This window comes from Cervus elaphus, chromosome X, assembly GCF_910594005.1.
Source record: "Cervus elaphus chromosome X, mCerEla1.1, whole genome shotgun sequence".
Taxonomy (NCBI): domain Eukaryota; kingdom Metazoa; phylum Chordata; class Mammalia; order Artiodactyla; family Cervidae; genus Cervus; species Cervus elaphus.
The window spans coordinates 138,301,324-138,326,609 of NC_057848.1; the positions used below are offsets into that span (position 1 = coordinate 138,301,324).

Genomic DNA, 25,286 nt, shown 5'->3' on the forward strand with positions numbered 1-25,286 from the left:
GAGAGGTGCTAAATAATTCCCTAGAAAACTTACTTTAGTCCTAGGTGGAAAGGAAACCCAAGCATCTCATTTATCCCCAGGGTGAAATATTGACTGCCCTCAATGTTAGAGGATGACAGATCACAAACACTTGAGAAAATGTCATCTACAAATTAGACCAACAGAACATAAATCAAGAACAACTCAGCTGGGGGAGGGGAGGCAGCACATGACAGGACTGATACACCACGTAACCCCTCATCCTGGCTATGGTCAGGGGCTTGGCAGCCTGCTGAGGAAAGGTTTTGTTCCAACGATAACCCTCTGTGATTTTGAAAATTTACTTTAATTCCTTTCCTAGCAGAAAGTGAGCAAGAAGAGACTGTTGTTGTGTGGTTGGGTAGGGACCTGGCCTGGCTGAAGGTTAGAACGGCGCCAAAACCCAGGGCGGCGGGGTTACTCAGCTGCTACAGAATCAAGAACAGCTATTGGTCTGCACCTCTTTGTTCTCAAAACTAGGAGAGGCCTCAAGAAATGTCATGACTCTGTCTGATTCACACCCCATTTTATTAAACAGAGGGTTTCCCTGGGCTCCCTGGTGGCTCAGATGGTAAAGACTCTGCCTGCAAAGCAGGAGACCTGGGTTCATTTCCTGGGTCGGGAAGATCCCCTGGAGAAGGGAATGGCAACCCACTCCAGTATTCTTGCCTGGAAAATCCCATGGACAGAACAGCCTGGCGGGCTACAGTCTATGGGGTCACAAACAGCCGGACATGACTGAGCGACGAATACTTTTCACTTTTATGTATTGAACAGGTGCCTCAGGTTACAGGGGTGTAGCTGAGAGTCAGATCTGACTTAACTCCACTTTTCACATCATCTTGGACAAGAACTTTGTATTGAGGACTTTTCAATTTCCTTCTGTGGGCAAAGATATAAACAAACCTATCTATCTCACGAAATTGTGAGGATGAGCAAAAATGCAGGTCAGCTAGTCAGGTGAGGACGCATCAGATCTTACACTGAGACTGGCTCCCTGGTCACCTTGATGCCCAGTGCTCACGATGGCTAGGCTCCCGAACACCGCGCTTCATTGAGAGCGCTGCCAGGAAACCCTGCCCCGAGACCTTTTGAGTCTGTATTTGGGAGGTGAAGCCATTTTCGATGCCCACAGATGTTCCAAACAGGGTGTTACAGGCCTTTCTGAGCCACTGTTGTTTCTCCTTTGTCTATATACTGTTCTCTAAAGGTGAAGAATTGTTTGGGGAAGGGGGTGTTAAGCATCTGACGTGATGTGTTGTGTTGGAGACACAGAGACCTTCGACTCCCTCCAGTTTAGAGACCTAACAGTCCAGTTTGGAAAACAAAAATGGTACCATCTTTGGACCATCTCTTTAGCTCTAGTCTAGCATCCTCCTCTCTGGGCAGCTGCCTCACACAAACACATCCTCCACTGATGGGCTTCCAGGGGGTGACCCTGCTCTTACACAAGCCACAGCTCCCTCACCACATGGGTCAGCCGGTCTCACTCCCACCCCTTATGCCTCCCGTTGCTGGTTGAAGGCTGAGGACCTGAGGACCAGCTTGGGTTTGCTTCCCACCACTGAGGGAAATGGAAAAACTTATTCCTTGTGCTTCATGTGTCCTTGAGAGATTTTTCATTCCACTCGCCATGAGAGGAAAGGGGAGGAGGATAGATATATATTATTGATGAATGTAGCCAAAGAATCAGAGTATGATGATTCAGCTCTATCTAGACTTTTTAACTTTTGGATCTGCATTTCCACCAAGAGGAAATGCTGTGGGCTTACAGGAACTTATAACCTGTAGTCATCCAGAACTTCCTTCCTGGCTAACTAGTCAGGGTAGGCGAACTGCTATAACAAATATTCTGAGTCTTATTAGCTTAACACAGTACATTTTCACTTTCTGTTCTTACCGAGACCCAGCGTACAATGGTGGGGCAGAGGATGGGGCTAGAGTCTCCTTATGTCATTCAAAGGATCAGGAAGGGAAACCATATGAGAAGTTCTGAGGTAACTGTGGACCCACTCTGCAGAAGAGAAAGAAACAAAACACAAAGACATAATCAATCTAGAAGACATACAGGAAAATCTTCCAATTTCAGAAAATACCAAGCTTCTGGCATTTGGGATGTCCTTATCTTACGTGCAAGCTCCAAACCACGTATCCCAAAGACAGAAGACCACTCCCTAACTGATACACTCTGCACTCCCATTCAGAAGAGGAGACTAATAGTGGAATGGATATCAGAACTGTAGGTCAGATCCATGGTAAACTTCAAGGCTAAAGAAATGAGTCCTTTATACCCAAATATGGATGGGCAAATACTTACCAGATATTTGAAAGAAGTGGAAGAGATCATGATGAATAAACTGAACTATTTCTGGAGAAAAAAACAAATATACTACAGGAACCAGAGGACATTACCAAAAAATCCAAATTCATAGTCTCAGAACTGTAAAGATGACAGGGGTTTTATAAAATAGGAACAGGGTGCTATAAAAGGCAAGAATTAAAGAATAAGAGAAAGTCCTTGGAAAAAAAGTATTATGGTAAATTAAAAACTTTCTGGATGCGAAGTACTCAGCTCAAAGTGGCTCTGCCTCACCCTGCCTTTGATAGACAGTGGTCTCGGCCTGCCCACAGATCCCGCCCAGGGAGCCCGCCAACTCACATGACCTCTTCCTTAACCAATCTCAAGCACAGGCACTGACCCCGCCCAACAAACGCCATTACCCCTCCAACCCAGAGCCGAACTCAGCCAGCTGCCTTCTGGCTCGGCTCCGGCTGCTCACAGCGTCCACCATGGGAAGGTTCGAACGAGTCCGTGGGCGCCGTCGTCGGCGCCCGCGTCCCCGCCGATTCCAACCCCGCAGACGCCTCATCCGAGCCGCCATTCCCTGGTTCTTGGAGTGGCCCACCGTGCTGCCCACACCGCCCTCACAGGTGCATCAGAACTACCGCCCCGAGTGTGAGGCCGCGATCAACAGCCAGACCTCCCTGGAGTTCCACGTCTCCTTCCATTGCCGGGCTGTGGCCTTCTACCTCGACCTCAGTGATGACGTGGCCCTGAAGCATTTCTCCGGTTTCTTTTTGATCCGCTCCCACGAGCACAGCAAGACAGCCGAGAGCCTGATGTTCCTGCAGAACCAGCGTGGGGGCCGCATCTCTTTCCTCGACATCAGAAACCCCGAGAGCCAAGAGTGGGAGAGCGGGCTCCAGGCCATGCAAGACATCCTGCACCTGGAGAAGTACATCAACCAGAGCCTGCTCGACCTGCACCAGCTGGCCACCGAGAGCTGCGACGACGACCTGTGCCACTTCCTGGAGACCGGCTACCTGGACCAGCAGGTCAAGTTCATCAAGGAGCTGGAGGACCATGTCAGCAACCTGAGCAACGCGAGGTCCCCGGAAGGTGCCCTGGCAGAGTACTTCTTTGAGAAGCTCACCCTGAGTGATGGCGACAAGGAGGACTGATCCTGGACTGGACTTTGCCCTGAGACCTGGGTGAGTGCCCACGGTCACCCTGCCTGCCGTGAAGTCTGCAGTTTTGCCCTTGCAGAATAAGTTCACTTAAGTTTTCCTTCTTTCAGTGTTGCTAGTTCTTCCAGTAAACTAATTGCTTCCTAAAGAAATACAGGTCCCTGTTGATTCGCGCGTGCAAACCCTTCACCTTTCAAGTTTTAAAACAGGTATCTGGGAGTCTCTTGAGCTACCAATGCCCTGTCCACAGGAAGCTCAGCATCTCCACAGAGGGAGGGAAGAAGGGGATCCATGGGACCCTGGACAATACAAAATATACCTTCCCCTAGTAAACAATGTGGTATATGGGGTGGGTGTGGGCGAGGTGAGGCCCTGGTCAATGTGCGTGCCTGTAAATAGATAAGCTATAAAAATATGGCCTGAAAATCATGATTGGGGTTGATCTCCAGAAATACTGAAGGGAATGGGATTGGGAAGGGAATGAAATAAAGGGTACTTCATTTTGGTTGAAGCAAATTTCTGGGTAGCAAGATGGGGGCCCAGGATACTAGCATAGCAGAGTGTGGCGCTGACAAGCTCACCCTGGGCTACAATGACAATCTAAGGGTAGCAGGGCTGACTTTCCAAGACACACACTTCCTGTGGTCACCACTGTTGAGCATGGATGTTGCCCTTACAAAACATCCATGTGTGATTCTTTACTTGAATTGTACCACCCTGCGATAAAGCAGATTGATAAACACTCAAAATTTACCTCAGTTGTATTGAGGGCGATTCTATATAGCTCTTCTTGGGTGAAAAATACAGGCTCATGAATGAAGGTCAATTTGTGATATTGAATATCAAGTAAAATGAATCCCTCTGAATATGAAGTCAGTGGTACTGGCTGCATTGAAGTATGTAGAGGGGGAAGGGTTGATGCTGGGATACCAGTTAGTTGGTATCACAGCTGGTCCAGGTGAAAGACAATGGTGATTGAACTGGAGTGGAGGATAAAGAAATGAAGAGATGTAGACACACTGCAGATAGATTTGGATACATGAGCAAGGTTTCCTCATGGACCAGAGAGGAAGAGGGAGACGTGAAGAAAATCTAATTTAGCCTCGGTTGATGGAGGTGCCTTTTGAGCAATTTGGGGTCTTTTGCCAGGGACACAGTGGGGATGGAAAGTTGGAGAAGGCATGTCACGTCAAATCTGAGATGCATATTACACGTCCAAGTGGAACTGTCATGCAGGTAGCCAGAAAAATGAATCTGGAGTTCAGAGTGGATGTCAGCTTTAGAAACAGACCTATGGGAGACATCATGATGCCTATATAGGTTGTGTTGTGGTCATGGGAGTGGAAAACCTCAGTGGAGAGCGGACTGGGAGGATGGCAGAGCCCAAGCCCAGGGTAACTCACATGTAGAAGCAGGGCTGAGGTGATGAAACACCCAGAGGGGTGCTGACCTCACCTTGACCTTTAGCTCACTGCAGACTCTGCCCACCTGTGCCCACACCCCGTGGCCCCAAATCAGCCTGTTCGTGACCTCAGTGTGGCCTCCTGGGGTCGGCTTTCAGAATGGGGAGGAGACTACTTTTTCTCTTTTTGTGACTGTGCAGAAAGAAATTTTCCAGTTTAAGAAAAGATTTCTTAAAAAAATGATAGGGACTTCCCTGGTGGTCCATTGGTTAAGAAGCTGCCTTCCAACACATGGGATAAAGGTTCGATCTCTGGTCCGGGAATTATGATCCCACATGCCTCAGGAGAACTAAGGCCATGTGCAGCAGCAAAGACCCAGCACAGCCAAAAAAATAAAATCTTTAATATTTTCCTCTTCTTTAAAAATTCAGCCTCTGGGTCAACTTTATTTGATCAGATGAAATCTCTACACATGTAAAGCCTAATATTGCTTTTGCCTAACAAAAACACTCAAAATATGTTTCTTCTGTGCCTAGGTGTATTTAACAAGGCAAAAGTTAAAATTTTACAGATCTTGCCTGTCTTATGGTCCTTGATAAGACAGGGTCCTCAGATTGACACATGCTCAATCTGAGTCTCCCTAAAGTTTGCAAACTGCTTTGAATATTTACAAATATTCACAAATATTCCTCCCTGTAGCTCAGATGGCATAGAATCTACCCCCAATGTGGGAGACCTGGGTCTGATCCCTGGGTCAGAAAAATCCCCTGGAGAAGGAATGGCAATCCACTCAAGTATTCTTGCCTGGAGAATTCCATGGACAGAGGAGCCTGGTGGGCTACAATCCATGGGATCGCAGAGAGTCGGACATGACTGAGCGACTAAGTCTTGCTTTGAATATTTACAAATATATAAACAAGCTTGCTGTGAAGGAATTAACTTTCCCATTTCACCATGACGGCACTTGAATTTTTATTTTAAATGAGGATTAAGTCTCTTCACTTAAATTTCCAGAAAATGTGCTTGTTGCTTTGTGCTTGTTCCTTTGTGCTTAGACAACCGGGCTCTTTTCACTGTTTCTCTGCTCACATTGAGGATCTCTCCTCTTTCTTTGATGGGCATTCCCTGGTGGCTCAGACGGTAAAGAATCTGCCTGCAATGCAGGAGACTGGGGTTTAGTCCCTGGGTCAGGGAGATTCCTGCGAGAAGGGAATGTCCACCCACTCCAGTGTTCTTGCCTGGAGAATTCTATAAACAGAGTAGCCTAGTGGGCTACCATCCATGGGGTCGCAAAGGGTGGGACACGACTGAGTGACTAACACTTTCATTTTCCTCTCTCTGACAATGTCTCAGATCCTACATGTGTCAATTCACGGTTCTACTCTAGATAGAAGCAAGCACCAGGTGAGAAGATGTTCCTCTTTATAACTAGAAATTGAATTTTTGGTTGTGCTAGGGTTTCGTTACTCACAGTCTTTGCTCTAGTTGCGGTATGTGTGTTTCTTATGGTCGTGGCTTCGCCAGTTGCACACCATGGGCTCGAGGCACTTGGACTTCAGTAGTTGAGGCACATGGGTTCAGCAGCTCTGGTTCCCCAGCTCTAGAGCACCGCTTCAGTCGTTGTGATGCACAGGCTGAGGTCTGCTGCGAAATGTGGGATCTTCCTGGATCCGAGATCAAACCCAGGTCTCCTGCTTTGGCAGAAGGAGTCTTTACTACTAAACCATGAGGGAAGCCTGAAGGTCCCTCTTAGTTTTCTGTTTTGAAGAAACAGTTTGGTGTCGTGGATTCTTCCACATAGATGGCATGGGTTCAGATCCCATTCCAGCCACTTACTAAATTGAGGGTATTGGAAAATGTTAATTACCTTCTCTCTGCCTCTGATTTCTCATATGTAAAATAGGGATCAAAAAACTATTGCTTAAAAGAGTAGATGGTTTATTATATTGTAAATGTTTAATTTGAATTTAAACATATTTAAAATTAGTATCTTTTAAATTGCCCTCAGGCAGGGCAGTATCAAATGAAACAAGTCCCCAAAGTACTAGATGACCAAAGTCAACCCAGGGCATTCGTACATATACAGTCTCCATTTTCTACCGCAGATCTTATATAATAATGCGGGAAAAAAACCATATGTAGGGCACAGCTTTCTGTATCTGCCTGAATGCCCTATTCCCTTACTGGGGGAAAAGCTAACAAAGTTAAATGCCCAAGTGACTTTCTCACTAGAAACAGTAGGTGCTGAATTACTCCTAGGTCAAACCTGCACCCTCCAAGCTGTGCTATGACAATGTAGAAACAAATTTGAACCAGAAGTCCCCAAAGAAATTCTACAAAAGGTAAGAGAGGATGCTTGAGTTGAGGACAGGCCAGGAAGAGCCAAAACCACTGACCACATAGTAGGAAAACTCCAGCCCAGTGCCCAGTATAGGAACTGAAAAAGCAATAGCCTTTAAAGAGGCATGTGAACCATAAATCCTCTGAAAACCACCTTTCTTATATGCCAATTAATCTAACCGCAGTACTGTAGTGTTAGTCGTTCAGTCGTGTCAGACTCTACGACCTAAAGGTTGTAGCCCACCAGCCTCCTCTGTCCATGGGATTCTCCAGAAAAGAATACTGGATTGGGTGGCCATTCCCTTCTCCAGAATATCTTCCTTACCCAGTGATCGAACGTGGGTCTCCTGCATTGCAGGCAGATTCTCTACCATCTGAGGTACTAGGGAAGCCCCTTATCAAATTTACCAATATCAATAAAGTAGTTCAATACTGCCGGTATAAAAGCCAGGGGACAGAGATTATTGCTTGCATCGGATCTGAGACCCATTGACTAAATTGTACATGATATATGTTCCATAGTGCCAAATCCTTATACTTTTGCTTACAATGTTATCCGGAGACTTTTGCTGGTCTACAATTCTGGACCTAAAAGATCCCTTTTACTGGATACGACTCAGCCCTGAGGCCTAGGAACTCTTGCCTTTTAATCAGATGATCCAGAGACTAATATGAAACAACCCTATTGTTGGATGTTGCTCCCACAAGGATCGAAGAATCCCCCACCATCTTCTCGGCAAGCCTTAGCCAAGGACTTAAGTTACTGCCAATTAAATGAGGGAGCTGTACTTCAATATATGAATAATATACCTAATGGCTAGTAAAACAAAGGAAGCTTCAGGCCAAAATACAATCCTTACTTTCAACTTTCTAGCAGACTGGGGATATAAAGTCTCCATGGGAAAAGTGAAAACTTCTCAACCAACTGCAAAATATCTATGACAAATAAACATATTTCAAATGGAATGAAGGCATTAGAGTGACTGCATCAACCACCAGAAGGCAATCATGAGGATTCTTAGGAATGTCTGGGCTTTGTAATATGTGGATCCCTAAGTTTGGGATCATGGTAAACCCCTGTATGACGCTCTTAAAGGAAAGGACAATGAGCCACTAAGATAGAGTGCAGAATGCCAAAAGGTCTTTCTGTACAATTCACTCAAGTCCATTCTAGCAGACCTGACCTGACAATCCAGATACGAAAATGCTTACAAATGGGAGCAGCTTCATGGACGGGGGACTCTTTGGTATGCAACAGTAAGTCATCAGGAAGTTCTAGAAGCAGAAATCCTCCTCCTGGTATGTCTGCCCAGAAGGCAGAGCTAATAACCTGCATGAGATCCCTGCACCTTGGAGCTAGGAACAAGGTAACTCCTTATATTCATTCTAAGTACGCCTTCTCTGTGGTACAGGTATGTGGGGCCATATGGAAAGAGAGGTCTATGAACATCAGGAAGGAAAGAAGGACACAGAGGAGATCCAGGCGTTATTGGACTCTGTTAGAATGCTGGAAGAACCAACCATAGCTCACTGCCCAGGCCACCAAAAGGTGGATAGTTATATAACTAATGGAAGTAATTTGGCCCATCATGCATGCATGCTAAGTCACTCAGTCGTATCCAACTCTCTGCGACCGCACAGACTGTAGCCTGCTGAGCTCCTCTGTCCATGGGACTTCCCAGGCAAGCTACTGGAGTGGGCTGCCATTTCGTCCTCCAGGGATCTTCCCGACCCAGGGATCAAACCCACGTCTTTTGTGTCTCGTGACCTGGCAGGCAGGTTCTTTACCACTAGTGTCACCTGGGAAATAGTTTGGCCTGTTACCCCATAGAAAATCGGCTACAACGAAAACCCCAGGTCCTAAAGCCCTAGCACTCATCCCATGTGTGGACCTATTGCTGTTGAAGCATCAGTATTCAGTAATGGACCTAGAGAGCAGATGGATGGGGATGGTATGCTCAATATCACTAATTAGTAGGGCAGTACAAAAGGAAACTTACCATGAGGGCTTCCCTAGTGACCCAGTAGTTAAGAATAAGCCTTGCAATGCGGGGGACACTGGTTCAATCCCTGGTTTGGGAAGATCTCAGATGCCGCAGAGCAACGATGCCCGCGAGCCACAGCAACTTAAACCCACGAGCCTAGAGCCCATGCTCTGCAGCAAGAGAAGCCTCCAAAATGAGAAACCCACACACCAGAGCTGGAGAGCAGCTCCCACGCAGCACAAATAGAGAAAGCCCTCACACGGCAGGGAAGACCCAGCACAGCCGAAATAGACAAATAAACAGACATTTCTCCAAAGAAGACATACAGACGGGCAAAAAGCTCAGGAAAGCATGCTCCATGTCGGTAATAATTAGAAAAATGCAAATCGAAACTACAATGATGTGTCACCTCACACCAGTCAGAATGGCCATCATCAGAAAACTACAAACAAGAAATGCTGGAGAGGGTGTGGTGAAAAGAGAACCCTCTTGCACTGTTGGTAGGAATGTAAATTGGTGCAGCCACAATGGAGAACAGTATGGAGGTTCCTTAAAAAGCTAAAACTACAACTACCATATGACACAGAAACCCCACTACTGGGCATATACCCTGAGAAAACCATAATTCTAAAAGAGACAGGGACCCCAATGTTCATAGCTGGACTATTCCCAATAGCCAGGACATGGAAGCAGCCTAAATGTCCACTGACACAAAAATAGATAAACAAGATCTACATATATACAATGGAATATTACTCAGTGCTAAAAAGAAATAAAATTAGGACATTTGTAGCGATGTGGATGGACCTAGAGTCTGTCATGCAGAGTGAAGTAAGTCTGAAAGAGAAAAACAAACATGGTCTATTAATGCATTTATATGCAATCGAGGAAAATGGTATTGATGACCCAATTTGCAGGGCAGAAAGAGAAATGCAGACATAAAGAATGGCCATGTGGACATGTGGGGGAAGAGGGAGGGGGCCCGCTGCGAAAGTGGCAATGACATAGATACACTGCCAGGTGTGAAATAGCTAGCTAGTGGGAAGCGGCTATGTAGCACAGGGAGCTCAGCTCGGCGCTCTGTGATGACCTAGAGGGGTGGGATGTGGGGGTGGGAGGGAGGCTGAAGAGGGAGGGGATATATGTGTACATATAGCGCATTCACTCCGTTCTATGGCGGAAACAAACACCACATTGTAAAGCAATATACTCCGCCCTCCCAAGAGAAACGGAAACCGTGGCTTCCAGCAGCACGAGGAGTTCATATGGGCTGATTCGAGACTGGCCAATCAGCTGATTCCTCGAACCCCTTAAATTTCTCCTTCAGCCTTGGGGTGAAGAACCAGATTTGACAGCCTTGCCTGCTCTCTCCTTGCCAGCTGACCTCACGATAAAACTCTTCCTTTTCTCAAAAGCCAATCCTACAGTACGGGGTTCTATGCACATCAGGCAGCGAGCCTTTGTCGGTACTAGACACATGGTTAACCAGACACATCAAGTGACACAGACACTCATTTACCTATTTGTTTCATCACAAATTGCTTTGTTTTATACCATGGGTTGTCAAACTATGGCCTGCAAGCCAAATCCAGCCCACCATCTATTGTGTTACTTTTGTAATTTGTTAAACACTGTGTTTTTTGAGAGTCCCTTCGACTGCAAGGAGATCAGACCAGTCAATTCTAAAGGAGATCAACCCTGGATATTCACTGTAAGGACTATTTCTGAAACTCCAATATTCTGGCCACCGGATGCAAAGAACTGACTCACTGGAAAACACTGGGAAATGCTGGGAAAGATGGAAGGCAAAAGGAGAAGGGCACGACAGAGGATGAGATGGTTAGATAGCATCACTGACTCAACGGTCATGAATGTCAGCAAACTCTGGGAGACAGTGGAGGAAGAGGAGCCTGACATATTACAATCCATGGGGTCGCAAAGAGTTGGACATGACTTACTGACTAAACACCAATAATTTTAAGAGCAGTTTTAGGCTGATAGCAAAATTGAGAGAAAGGAACCGAGATATTCCCAGGCCACATATTCCGTGGCCCCACATATGCATAATGTATTCCACCATCAGCATGCAGCAGCAGAGTGGTTGATTTGTTACAACTGATGAACCTACAATGATACATCATAATCACCCAAACGCCATAGTTTATATTAGGATTCCTTATTGGTGGTGTAGCGTCTATGGGTTTGGACAAATGTATAGCGACATGCACCCCTGATTATAGTCATGTACAGAGTTTTCAGTGCCCTAAAAGATATCCTCTTCACCTATTCTTTCCTCCTCCCCTCTCAACCACTAGTCTGTTTACTGGCTCCATATTGCTTACATTGACATATAATTGACATACACCACTGATTTCAGGTATATAACATAATGCTTAGATATTTGTATATGTTGTGAAATGATCCCAAGTAGTTGACATCCGTTACCATACAATAGTTACAATTTTTTTACTTGTGATAAGAGCTTTTAAGATTTACTATACTAGGAATGTCCAAATATACTATAGTGTTATTAACTACAGGCAGCATGCCATACATTATAACCCATGACTTATAACCAGAAGATTTTATCTTTTCCCTCCGTTAACCCATTTTGCACACCTTGCCCCCTCACCTTTGCTCTGGCAATTACCAATCTGTCCTCTACGAGTTTTGGTTTTTAGTTGTTGTTCGTGTTTTAGACCTCACATATAAAGGAGATCATACAGTAGCTGTCTTTGTTAGACAGATTTATTTCATTTAGCCTAATGCCTTCCATTTGAGGTATTTCAAATCGTAAAAGATAATGTCGTGAAAGTGCTGCACGCAATATGCCAGCAAATTTGGAAAACTCAGCAGTGGCCACAGGACTGGAACTGGTCAGTTTTCATTCCAATCCCAAAGAAAGACAAAGCCAAAGAATACTCAAACTACTGCAGAATTTCACTCATCTCACATGCTAGTAAAGTAATGCTCAGAATTCTCCAAGCCAAGTTTCAACAGTACGTGAACCATGAACTTCCAGATGTTCAAGCTGGATTTAGAAAAGGCAGAGGAACCAGAGATCAAATTGCCAATATCTGCTGCATCATTGAAAAAGCAAGAGAATTCCAGAAAAACATCTACTTCTGTTTTATTGACTATGCCAAAGCCTTTGACTGTGTGGATTACAACAAGCTGGAAAATTCTTCAAGAGATGGGAATACCAGACCACCTGACCTGCCTCTTGAGAAACCTGTATGCAGGTCAGGAAGCAATAGTTAGAACTGGACATGGAACAACAGACTGGTTCCAAATTGGGAAAGGAGCACGTCAAGGCTGTATATTGTCACCCTGCTTATTTAACTTATATGCAGAGTACATCATGAGAAAAGGTGGGCTGGATGAAGCACAAGCTGGAATCAAGATGGCTGGGAGAAATATGAATGACCTCAGATAAGCAGATGACACCACCCTCATGGCAGAAAGTAAAGAAGAACTAAAGAGCCTCTTGATGAAAGTGAAAGAGGAGAGTGAAAAAGCTAGTTTAAACTCAACATTCAGAAAACTAAGATCATGGTATTTGGCCCCATCACTTCATGGCAAATAGATGGGAAAACAATGAAAACAGTGAGAGACTTTATTTTTTTGTGGCTTCAAAATCACTGCAGATGGTGACTATAGCCATGAAATTAAAAGACGCTTCCTCCTTGTAAGAAAAGTTATGACCAACCTAGACAGCATATTAAAAAGCAGAGACATTACTTTGCCAACAAAGGTCCATTTAGTAAAAGCTATGGTTTTTCCACCAGTCATGTATGGGTGTGAAAGTTGGACTATAATGAAAGTTGAGTGCCGAAGAATTGATGCTTTTGAAGAGTGGTGTTGGAGAAGACTCTTGAGAGTCCCTTGGCCTGCAAGGAGATCCAGTCAGTCCATCCTAAACGAAATCAGTCCTGAATGTTCCTTGGAAGGACTGATGCTGAAGCTGAAACTCCAGTAATTTGGCCACCTGATGGGAAGAACTGACTCACTGGAAAAAATCCTGATGCTGGGAAAGATTGAGGGAGGGAGGAGAAAGGGACGACAGAGGATGAGATGGATGGATGGCATCACCAACTCAATGGACATGAGTTTGAGTGAACTCCGGGAGTTGGTGATGGACAGGGAGGCCTTGCAAGCTGCAGTCCATGGGGTAGCAAAGAGTCAGATACGACTGAGTGACTGAACTGAATGCCCTCCAAGTCCACCCATCTAGTTGCTAATGGCACAATTTTCTTCTTTGTATCACTGAATAATGTTCCATTGTATATAGAAGTCACATCTTCATTCATCAATGAACACTCGGGTTGCTTCCATGTCTAGGCTATTGTAAATATTGCGGAAGTGAACATGGAAGTACATACATCTTTTTGAGTTATTGTTTTCATTTCCTTTGCATAAATACCCAGAAGTGAAATTGCTGGGTCTTATGATAGTTCTATTTTTAACTTTTTCAGAAACCTCCATAGTATTCTCCATAGTGGCTGCACCAATTTACAATTCTATTAACAGTGCACAATAGTTTCCTTTACTCTACACCAATACGTAATATTTCTTGTCTTTTAGATAATAGCCATTCTAACAGGTGTGGGGTGATATCTGGGGTGGTTTTGATTTGCATTTCTCTGATGATAAGTGATGCTGAATACTTTTTCATGTACCTCTTAGCCATCTGTATGTCTTCTTTGCAGAAACATCGATTCAGATCTTCTGTCAGTTTTAGTAATCAATTTGTTTTTTTTTTTTTGCTATTTTGGTGATTAACCCCTTATCACAGGAGTTCCCAACCTCCAGTCCAATCAGCAGCAGCATTAGATTAGAAATAAAGTTCACAAAGTATGTAATGTGCTTGAATCATCCTGAAACCACCCCCCTACCCCCAGTCCATGAAAAAATTGTCTTCCACAAAATTGGTCCCTGGTGCCAAAAAGCCTGGAGACCGCTGCCTTATCAGATTTATCAGTTGCAAATATCTTCTCCCATCCAATAGGTTGCCTTTTTATTTTGTTGATAGTTTTACTTTGCCCTGCAGGAGTCTTTTAGTTTCATGTTGTCCCACCTGTTTATTTTTGCTTTTCTTGCCTTCACTTTGGTGTCAAATACAAAACCTCACCTCCAAGACTAATGTCAAGGAGTTTACTAATGCCTCTGTTTTCTCCTTCAGGTGTTATGGCTGCAGTCTTATGTTCAAGTCTTTAATCAGTTTTGAGTTGGTTTTGGTGTATGATGTAAAATAGTGGTCCAGTTTCACTGTTTTACATGTGAACATCCTGTTTCCCCAATACAATTTACTGCAGAGGTTGTCTTTTCTCCATTGTATATTCTTGGCTCCTTTGTCATAAATTAATTAAATTGAGTTTATTTCTGGGCTCTATTTTGCTCTACTGATCTGTGTGTCTGTTTTTATGCCAATACCATACTGTTCTGGTTAATATTTCCATACTTTTGTCTCTTCTAGATTGTGATACAGTTGGAATCATACAGTATATATAGCCTTCTTAGATTGGCTCCTTTCACTAAGTAAGATGTATTTATGTCTTCTCCATATCTTTCCATATATTGATACCTCAATTTCTCTTTAGTGCTGATTAGTATTCCACTGCCTGGTTGTATCAAAATTTATGTTATCTCTACACGCATGGAAGGACACCTTGGGCACTGTGAATAAAGCTGCTACAAACATCTGCATGCAGGTTTTTGTGTTAACGTCCCTGATGACATATGATATGGAGCATCTTTTCATATGCTTGTTTGCCATTTGTATATCTTCTTTGATGAGCTGTTAAGGTCTCTGTCCCATTTTAAAACTACACTGTTTGTTTTCTTATTGTTAGGTTTTAAGAGTTATTTGTCTATTTTGGGTAACAGTCCTTGGTCATGTGTCTTCTGCAAATATTTTCTCCCAATCTGTGCCTTGTCTTCTCATTCTTTTAATATTGTCTTTCACAGGGCAGAAGTTTTTAATTTTAATAAAATACAGTTCATCAATTACATACCCAAGGTCATCTGAGCTTTCTCCACTGTTATTTTCTAGAAGCTTATAACTTGACATTTTACATTTAGTCTATGATCCATTTTAAATTAAATTTTATAAATGATGTACAGTGTGTGTCATTTCTTTGCATGTGGACAACCAGTTGTTTCAGCACCATTTCTTTAAAATACTATCTTTGCTCCATTGTATTGCATTTTCTTCTTTGTTAAAGGTCACTTGATCATATTTATATGGTTGTATTTCTGGACTCCTTGGTGGTGGTTTAGTATATCCATTTGGGGGTCCTAACACTGCTTGGGGATAAAGTGTGTGTGTTCAGTCATGTCTGACTCTTTGCAACCCCATGGACTGTAGCCCGCCAGGCTCCTCTGTTCATGGAATTCTCTAGGAAAGAATAGTGGAATGGGTTGACATTCCTGTCTCCAAGGTATCTTCCCAACCAAGGGATCCAACCAATGTCTCCTGCATTGCAGGCAGATTCTTTACCTACTCCCTAGTTTGTTCATTGAACTATTTGGCTATTCTTTCACCAATATCATGCTGTCTCAACTACCGTTGATTTACAGTAAGTCTTGAGGTCCAGTAATGTCAGTTTTCCAATTTTACTCTTCTCCTTTAGTAGTGTACTCACTCTTCTGTTTCGTTTTTTCTTTTTGCCTCTGCTTCCCAATTTTAGAATAATTTTAGTGATATCCACAAAATGACTTGCTATGATTTTTACCATCTGCTTTGGTAATAAAATTTTACTGGAACTGACCCATGACCATGTTACCCATAGCCTGTTACTGGGTTTATCCTACAAAGTCAGTAAGAAGGCAAGACAGTGTTCACCAAGACAGCTACTAATCCCTTCCTACTTGATTATGCTCCATTCAAGTGTCCTGAATACAAATTATTACACTTCCAGAATGAAAGAAGTTCTACTTTATATCAATTGATATATTGATATATTTATTGATAAATTTTATCAATTTTCTTTTTTTTTCAATTTTCTTTATATCAAATTATATCAATTTACTTTATAACAATTATGCCACCTTGCACAAATAGTATTTATGGTTATTTTAAGCAAGATGCAACCAACCTTTGACTTCTTCTTTCCCAAGTTATTCATCTTTAATAGTAAAATTAATTGGCAGTGGTATTACACAGCACAGATAATGCATTTTAGCAATGTGTCCTCCACCTTCCCCTGAGATAATTTCAATATGATACTTTTTTCACACAACTTCCCAATTTGCATGTGTTCTACCTATTTATTTTCACCAGAAGTTTGAGTTTCTTAATCTTTATTTTATAGATGAAGAAATTAAAGATCTTAGGTGACTTGTATGTTGGTCCATCCATTTTCCCTAGAACATTCAAGTTGATGAGGTGGCCCTTAAATTTTTTAACAACTTCTGGATCACCAACCACCTCTCTGTGAATGTCCCAACTTGCAGATATTTCTGCTTTATGTTCTCAACACAAGGCAGTTTTTGGAGTTTGGATGGTGGTTTTTGTCCCTCATCTCTGATTATCTTGTCTTCCCTTTCCTGTCATGCTTATTCAAAGAAAGGAAGAAGCCATATGAATGCTGTATATAGATGTTGCTGGGCCCTCTTCACCAATACAAACTCACTGGGAACATAACCCACTTCCAAATTTTACTAGGTAGGTTCTGAACTGATTAATTAGATAGAACATGCTTGGCTCTACTACTTCCAATTATGCATAGGGTCCTTCAGCCTTGAGTCTGGACACATCTAAGAAGGTGATTAGCTGGATACCACAGGAAGTATACATACTGTTGCCCACAACTGCTTCCTAGTCCCCACACTGAGCAGTAGCAAGAGAGGGGTAAATGCTTTTAGATCAGAGCAAGATGTGTGGAAGCTTCTGTCACAGTTTGGGACAGTAACCACAGGTAAGGAGAAAAACCCGGGAAGAACAAGGAGAATACAAATCCAGCAGTTCACCAAAAATATGAGTTGATTCTCTCCAATTTCACTAATGACGGGCCAGAATAGAAGTTGTCCCACCTCTTACCTCCCCGGCTTTCTAAATTCACACAGCTGAATGTTTAAAAAGGAATCTAAAAACCAATCATGAATTAAGAATCATCAAATGTTTGAAGAAAAACTTAAAAAAATAAACTAGAGAGAAGAAATATCAAACTGAACAAATGAAAAAAAGAGCCCTTATACTCAAAACAGTACATAAGCTGAAATTCAGAAACATTCTACAAAATAACTGGCTTATGATTCTCAAAAGTGTCAAGGCATGCAAGACAAGGAGAGACTCAAGAATTAGGCCAGACTGAAAGAAGCTTACAGTCATGATAACTAAGTGTAGCATGAGATTCTAGATTGGGTCCTTTTACTGCATAAGGCATTTGGGGGATAACTGGAAAAAAACTTGAATGGCATCTGATTATTCAATGGTAGTAATGCATCAATGTTCATTCCTCAATTTTGCCTGTTGTATTGTAGCTACAGGAGAATTTCCATGTTTTCAGAAATTGCACACTAAAGTATTTGGGCTGATGAAACATCAGGTCAACAACTTATTCTCAAATGATTCAGAAACTACAAGTTCTTTGTACTATTCTTGCAACTTTTCTGAAACGTTGAGAATATTTCAAAATAAAAATACATAACAAAAACCTTACTAACACCGAAAGATAAAGCATTACTAGAGTAAGAACAGAATTTCAGAATAAATACTCAATATCCTGAGGCAGTAAAATATATATATATATTTATATTTCATCCATAAAAATAAACTAGAGATCATGAAAATTAAAACATTAATTGTTGGAATAAAAAGTCCAATAAATAGAATAATAGAATTGGTACTGCTAAATAGCAAATTAGAGAGATGGTAAAGTAATCAAAGCAATCCTTCCCCAATACAATAGGACCAAGGGAGGACAGAAATCACAACCAGCTAGTAGTTTTTTTTTTTTTTTCCTTAAAAAGAGGAACAGAGAGGGAATTCTCAAAGAAGGTAGAAAATATATGAGAAAATAAAATTATAATAAGGCATATAACAGATAGGAAAATTTCCAGAAATGACCAACACAGGAGTTTGAGCCTTGATTTTTAGAAAACAGAGACTGAGACTCAGCTTAAATGCTGTTAAGATGCTGATTTTGTTAGAATGTGTGAACTCACAGCACTAAGGGTGAGAAAAATGAAACATCAGGCAAGGAAGGATGTGAAGAAATGTAATCCTCTGTGTTGATCACTCTGGCCACCACTGATTCCTAATGAGCCACAAAGACTCAGCAGATCATTCACTGAGCAGGCTTGTCTAGACGTTTAGAATCTGAAAGCATTCCTCAGATCACTTGACAGTGTGGAAGAGGGTGGCATTGGTATTTATCTTACAGGCTCTCTCCAGCCCCCCACTTCTCATTGGTCAAGGCACACCCTGAAGGGACTTCTTCCACACTTAAATGACACGTTCTCCAGCCTCTCATCAGACCCTCAGGAGACTAGGTTCTACACACTGTAGTCTGACCATTTCACTTGAATCAGAAAGTGGAGAGGTGAGAGGGACATGGAGTGGAGCTTTTCTGGGTTATTCCCCAGGAGCTGATAGTTGACATTGTCTTACAGTCACTCCTCAACAGCCATTACGTCACCAGGCAGAAAGAAGGAGGGTCAAGACCTTAGACCCCCCCTGCCCACTGATCCCGCCCACCCACGTGACCTCTTCCTCAACCAATCTCAAGCCCAGGCACTGACCCCACCCAACAGACGCCATTACCCCTCGATCCCAGAGCCGGCAACTCGCCACCTGCCATCTGGCCCGGAGACCGCCTCCGGCCACTCACATCATCCACCATGGGAAGGCTCCGAGGAGGCCGCTGGCGCTCGCGCCCCCGCCGATGCCAGCCCCGCAAACCAGCCGACAGAGCCGCCATTCCCTGGGTCATGGAGTCGCCCGCCATGCTGCCCACACCACCCTCACAGGTGCGTCAGAACTACCTCCCTGTGTGTGAAGCCGCGGTCAACAGCCACGCCGCCCTGGAGCTCCACGCCTCCTTCCAGTGCCTGGCTGTGGCCTTCTACCTCGATCGTGATGACGTGACCTTGAAGCACATCCACCGCTTCTTCCTGCTCGGCTCCCACGAGCACAGCAAGACAGCCGAGAGCCTGATGTTCCTGCAGAACCGGCGTGGGGGCCGCATCTCTTTCCTCGACATCAGAAAGCCCGAGAGCCAAGAGTGGGAGAGCGGGCTCCAGGCCATGCAAGACACCCTGCACCTAGAGAAGTGTGTCAACCAGAGCCTCCTCGACCTGCACCAGCTGGCCACCGAGAGCTGCGACGCTGACCTGTGCCACTTCCTGGAGACCGGCTACCTGGACCAGCAGGTCAAGTTCATCAAGGAGCTGGAGGACCATGTCAGCAACCTGAGCAACGCGGGGTCCCCGGAAGGTGCCCTGGCAGAGTACTTCTCTGACAAGCTCACCCTGGGTGATGGCGACAAGGAGGACTGAGCCTGGACTGGACTTTCCCCTGAGTCCTGGGTGAGAGGCCACGATCACCCTGCCTGCCATGAAGTCTGCAGTATTGCCCTTGCAGAAAAACTTAAGTTTTTTTCTTGCAGTTTTGGCAGTTCTTCACATAAAGTTATTGGTTCTTCAAATGAAGTTATTAATTGATGCATAAATAAACGTCTCTAATTTGTATGTGCAAATCTCTCACTTTTAAACTTTAAAACAGGTATACAAGAGTCTCTCCAGCTACCCAGGCCCCGTCCAGGTGCAGCTTAGGATCTCCACCGATGGAGAGGGAAGGTGTTCCATGGGACCATGGAAAACACAAAATCATTCCTCCCCTAGTAAAACAGTGTTGGGTGGGGGGTGGTCTGGGACCCTGGTGAGTTTTGGATGCCTGGGCAGAGTTAAAAGTATAAAAACATGGCCTGAAAATCATGATTGGAGTTGATCTGGGGAAAGAGTGAAGGGGATGGGGTTGGGCAAGGGTTGATATGAAGGGGGTTTTCACTTTATGTGAAATGTTAATGCTTAATTCTGGGTAGCAACATGGGAGGGGGGAGGGTCCAGAAGTCAGCTTGGCAAAATCCCTCTTTGACAAGCTCAAAGTGAAGAGAAGCCCTGGTGAATGGGGGCTAGAATTATCTGGCTTCAGAAGGGATAAATTGCCTATTTTCTGCCCTGTTGCCATCTCATTTCCTTGAGCTATGTAATCAATATTACATAGGTGATTTCATTTAGGCAATATTCCTGTAGGATGAATGGCATTATCCCTGTTTTTTTTTTTTTTTTTTTAATGACAGGTTTATAAGTGGTGTTTGTATGTTTCTTTCAGGTGCTCAGACCCTGCGTCCATGTTCTCTGTTGTTTCCAGCCCTGAATGACATATTTCATACTTGGTGCTCACTAAACACACAGGTCTTTTAATCCTCACCTGGCATGCTTTACTTTTAAGTCAAAATTAGGTTTCCTGAAAGAGTTATCTGTACTCTTTTTTCCTTCCCTGGAAGAGTGAATTTCTTTGTGTTAAGTTTTAGAAGTAGTAATACACCCATAAGATTCAGAAATCGAAGTATATAAAAACATTTATTGTGAATTATTCATTCTGTCACTGTTCCCAGGCTCCCAATCGTCTCTATCCAATGGGTGTTTCTATGGAGAGACAGGTCCTTGGGGTTTCTTACTTTGATAGTGACGCTGAAATCACCCAATTCAATGATTTTAATATATTTACAGACCTGTATAACCATCATCACAACTAATTTTAGAATATTTTCATCACAACCCAAATACCTCATGCGCATTTACAGTCTCTCTGTAATACCATCCCCAGACAGACCCTGGTAAACACTGGTCTAGTTTTGGTCTCTACACATCTGCCTTTTCAAGACATTTACTATAAATGGAAACATACAATATGCATTCTTTTCTGTTGGATTTCTTTCATTGGGCATAGTGTTTTTGAGGTTTACCTGTGTTATATATTGCTACTTCATTCTTTTTTACTGTTGTATAATATTCTACTCCATAGATATGCTACTTCTGTTCATTCACCAGTTGGAAGACATTTGAGTTGTTTTACTTATAGGCTTTAGGGAATATTGCTACTGTGAACATTCATATACAAATTAAAAAGATTGTTTTAACTTCTCTTGGCAAGACACTTTAGGACTGACATTGCAATGGCATATGGTAAACGTATATTTAACTTCATGAGAAACTGCCAATCTAAATAAAAATAAGAGTAAACAAGTGGGACCTAGTTAAAATTAAAAGCTTTTGCACAGCAAAGGAAACTATAAACAAGGTGAAAAGGCAACCCTCAGAATGGGAGAAAATAATAGCCAATAAGGATTAATTTCCAAAATATACAACAGCTCATATAACTCAATACCAGAAAAACCAACAACACAAACAAAAAAACGGGAAAAATACCTAAACAGACATTTATTCGAAGAAGACACACAGATGGCTAACAAAACACATGAAAAGATGTTCAACATTGCTCATTATTAGAGAAATGCAAATCAAAACTACAATGATGTATCACCTCACACAGGTCAGAATGGCCATCATCAAAATGTCTGCAAACAATAAATGCTGGAGAGGGTGTGGAGAAAAGGGAACCCTCTTGCACTACTGGTGGGAATGCAAATTGATACAGCCACTATGGAAAATGGTATCAAGATTTCTTTAAAAACTAGGAATAAAACCACCATAAGACCCAGCAATCCCACGCTTAGGCATATACCCTGAGGAAAGAAAGTGAAGTGAAGTCGCTCAGTCGTGTCCGACTCCTTGCAACCCCATGGACGGAGGAGCTTGGCAGACTACATTACAGTCCATGGGATTTTCCAGGCAAGAATATTGGAGGGGTTCCCATTTCCTTCAGCAGGGGATCTTCCCGACCCAGGGATCAAACCCGGGTCTCCCATATTGCAGGCATACTCTTTACCATCTGAGCCACTATGGAATTCTGACTGTGAGGAAACCAAAATTGAAAAAGACACATATATCCCATTGTTCATTGCAGCCCTATTTACAATAGCTAGAACATGGAACCAACCTAGATGTCCACTGACAGATGATTGTATACAGAAGTTCTGGTACATATACACCATGGTATATTACTCAGCCATAAAAAGGAACACATTTGAGTCAGTTCTAATGAGGTGGATGAACCTAGAGCCTATTATACAGAGTGAAGTCAGAAAGAGAAAGATAAATATCGCATACTAACACATATATGGAATCTAGAAAGATGGTACTGAAAAATTTATGCAGGCCAACAGTGGAGAAGCAGACATAAAGAATACACTGATGGACACAGGGAAAGGGGAGGAGAGGGTGAGATGTATGGAGAGAATAACATTGAAACTTACATTACCCAACGTAAAACAGATAACCAATGGGAATTTGCCGTATGTCTCAGGGAATGCAAACAGGGGCTCTGGATCATTCAAGAGGGGTGGGATGGGGAGGGAGGTTCAAGAAGGAGGGGACATAGGTATCCCTATGGCTGATTCATGTTGAGGTTTGACAGAAAACAACAAAATTCTGGAAAGCAATTATCCTTCAATTAAAAAATAAATTTAAAAGAAAGAAACTGCCATTCTGTTTTCCAAAGTGTCCGCATAATTTCTCATTTCCATTAGCAATGTGTGAAGGTCCAATTTCTGTAATGTTTTGGCAATACACAAAACTGCTTATTTACTTTACATCATAGCCATTCTACTAGGTGTTAAGTAGTACCTTATTGTGATTTTTTAAAAATTTCTCTAATTACTAATGGAGCTGAGTATATCTTTATTTATAGTAACAAGATAGTAACAAGAACCCATATGAAGAAATAAAGAATATTGTTAAAAGTAACTACATAAATAAATATATAAAAGTCACTATTATTCTATATTTCACTGAGAACTCCTCTTTTTATTCTCTAGAATATTTAAAAAGTTATAAATATTTGTCATAAATGTATACTAATGGAAACACTATATATATATATTTAAGTTATGATTTCTGACAACATAAAGGGGGGAATATGCAGCTCTGTAGTGGCATGTTTTGGACACTTGAACCTAATTTACTACTAATTCAAAATACATTGCTCTACACTGAAGATATTGAATGCAATCTGCAAGGTAATCATTTAAAAAGTAAATATGAACAGAAAATTAATGAGAGGGAATCAGAATGGTTCACTACAAAAAATCAAACTGCACTGGGATGACCCAGAGGGATGTGATGGGGAGGGAGGTGGGAGAGGGGTTCAGGATGGGGAACACAGGTACACCCATGGCTGATTCATGTCAATGTATGGCTAAAACCACTACAATATTGTAAAGTAAAAAAAAAAAAATACATATATATATATATATATATATATATATATTCTAAAGTAATTAGCCTCCAATTAAAATAAATAAAATTTATTTATTTTACTTTACAACACTGTATTGGTTTTGCCATACATTGGCTTGAATCTGCCATGGGTGTACATGTGTTCCCCATCCTGAACCCCTCCTCCCACCTCTCTCCCCATCCCATCCCTCTGGGTCATCCCAATGCACCAGCCCCGAGCATCCTGTATCATGCATCGAACCTGAATAAATTAAAATTTAAAACAATAAAATAAAAAAATAAAGAAGAATACTAATTCTTCTTAAATTCTTCCAAAAAATAAAAGGAACACTTCTTAACTTATTCTATAAGACCAGTATTAACTGATACCAAAGTCAGATACTGACATCAAAAGAAAAGTATAGAACAATATGAGTACAGATATAAAACACCCTCAACAGAGTACTAGGAAACTGAATACAGTGGGATATTAAAAGTATTATATATTGTGGCCAAGTAGAACTTTCCCTAAGAATGCCAGGTTGGTTCCATACACAAAAATCAATTAATCTTATTAACAGAATGATTATGAGAAAAAGCACACAATCATTTCAACAGACAGAAAAAAAAAATATTTGGTAAAATCAAACACCATTTCATCATTAAAACACTCCACAAGCTATAAAGAAAAGGGAACTTTCTCAATATGATAAAGGGCAGTTTTGAAAAAGTCAAAACTAACACCATACTCAAAGGTGAAACAACAAAAACTTCCCCTTTAAGGTCAGGAAAAAGAAAAGGATGCCAGCTTTTGCTACTTCCATTCAACCAGACATTCAAGCCTTAGCATTTAGGCAAGGAGAAAAAGACATTCTAATAGAAATGGAAGGAGTAAAACTATTCACAGATGACACAACCTTATAAAAAGATAATCCCAAAGGAAAAAAAAATTAGGAGTAATAAATTCAGGAAAATTGCAGAGCACAGCTTCAACACACAAAAATAAATTGTTTCAATGAATAATCTGAAAATGAAATTAAGAAAACAACTCCACTAAGAGCATCAGAAAGAAAAAAATACTTAAGAATAAGTTTAACCAAGAAAATGCAAGAATTTTACTGTGAAAACTACAAACAATGGTAAAATAATTTAAACTAGAACAATATGAGTGAGAAGACATCCTTTGTTCATTTACGGGAATATTTAATATTGTAAATATGGTAAAGTCCCCCAAAGATTTCACAGATTCAATGCAATTTCTCTCAAAATCCCAATAAAAATGTATTATAATGAATTTTGGAATATTTTCACTGTCCCCCAAATAAACCTTATTCCACTCAGCTAGCATTTCCCAAGGCTATTGGGAAAAGGCTTCTGCCTTATTTTTGCAGGAATGAACATGCTGATCTTAAATACATACAAGTGAAAAGAAAAAAGGTGATCTAATAGACAATTAAAATTAAAAACTAAAAGACAAACTGCAAATGGGAAAAACATTACAATATGTATCTATGACAAAGGACTTACATAATGTTTAATTTTATTTGTCAACTTGAATGGACCAAAGGATGCCCAGATATTTGGGCAAACAGTATTATGAGTGTGTCCCTGAGGGTGTTTCTGGATAAGATTAACCCTTGAATCAGCAGAATAAATAAAGAAAGCAGACTGACTTCCCTAATGGTGGTGAGCCTCATCCAATCAATTGAAGGTCTGACTAGAATAAAAT

At 42.0% G+C, this 25,286-nt stretch overlaps 2 protein-coding genes across 2 annotated transcripts; both read left to right on the forward strand.

Annotated features, from left to right (window-relative positions):
* Positions 1-2,707: 2,707 nt before the first annotated feature.
* LOC122690748 (ferritin heavy chain-like) lies at positions 2,708-3,647 on the forward strand. Its single transcript, XM_043897670.1, has one exon. It carries the CDS (start codon positions 2,809-2,811, stop codon positions 3,478-3,480), a length of 672 nt encoding a protein of 223 aa, XP_043753605.1. The 5' UTR covers positions 2,708-2,808; the 3' UTR covers positions 3,481-3,647.
* A 15,340-nt stretch (positions 3,648-18,987) lies between these two features.
* LOC122690024 (ferritin heavy chain-like) lies at positions 18,988-19,812 on the forward strand. The gene has a single exon (XM_043896952.1). It carries the CDS (start codon positions 19,058-19,060, stop codon positions 19,712-19,714), a length of 657 nt encoding a protein of 218 aa, XP_043752887.1. The 5' UTR covers positions 18,988-19,057; the 3' UTR covers positions 19,715-19,812.
* Positions 19,813-25,286: the final 5,474 nt, after the last annotated feature.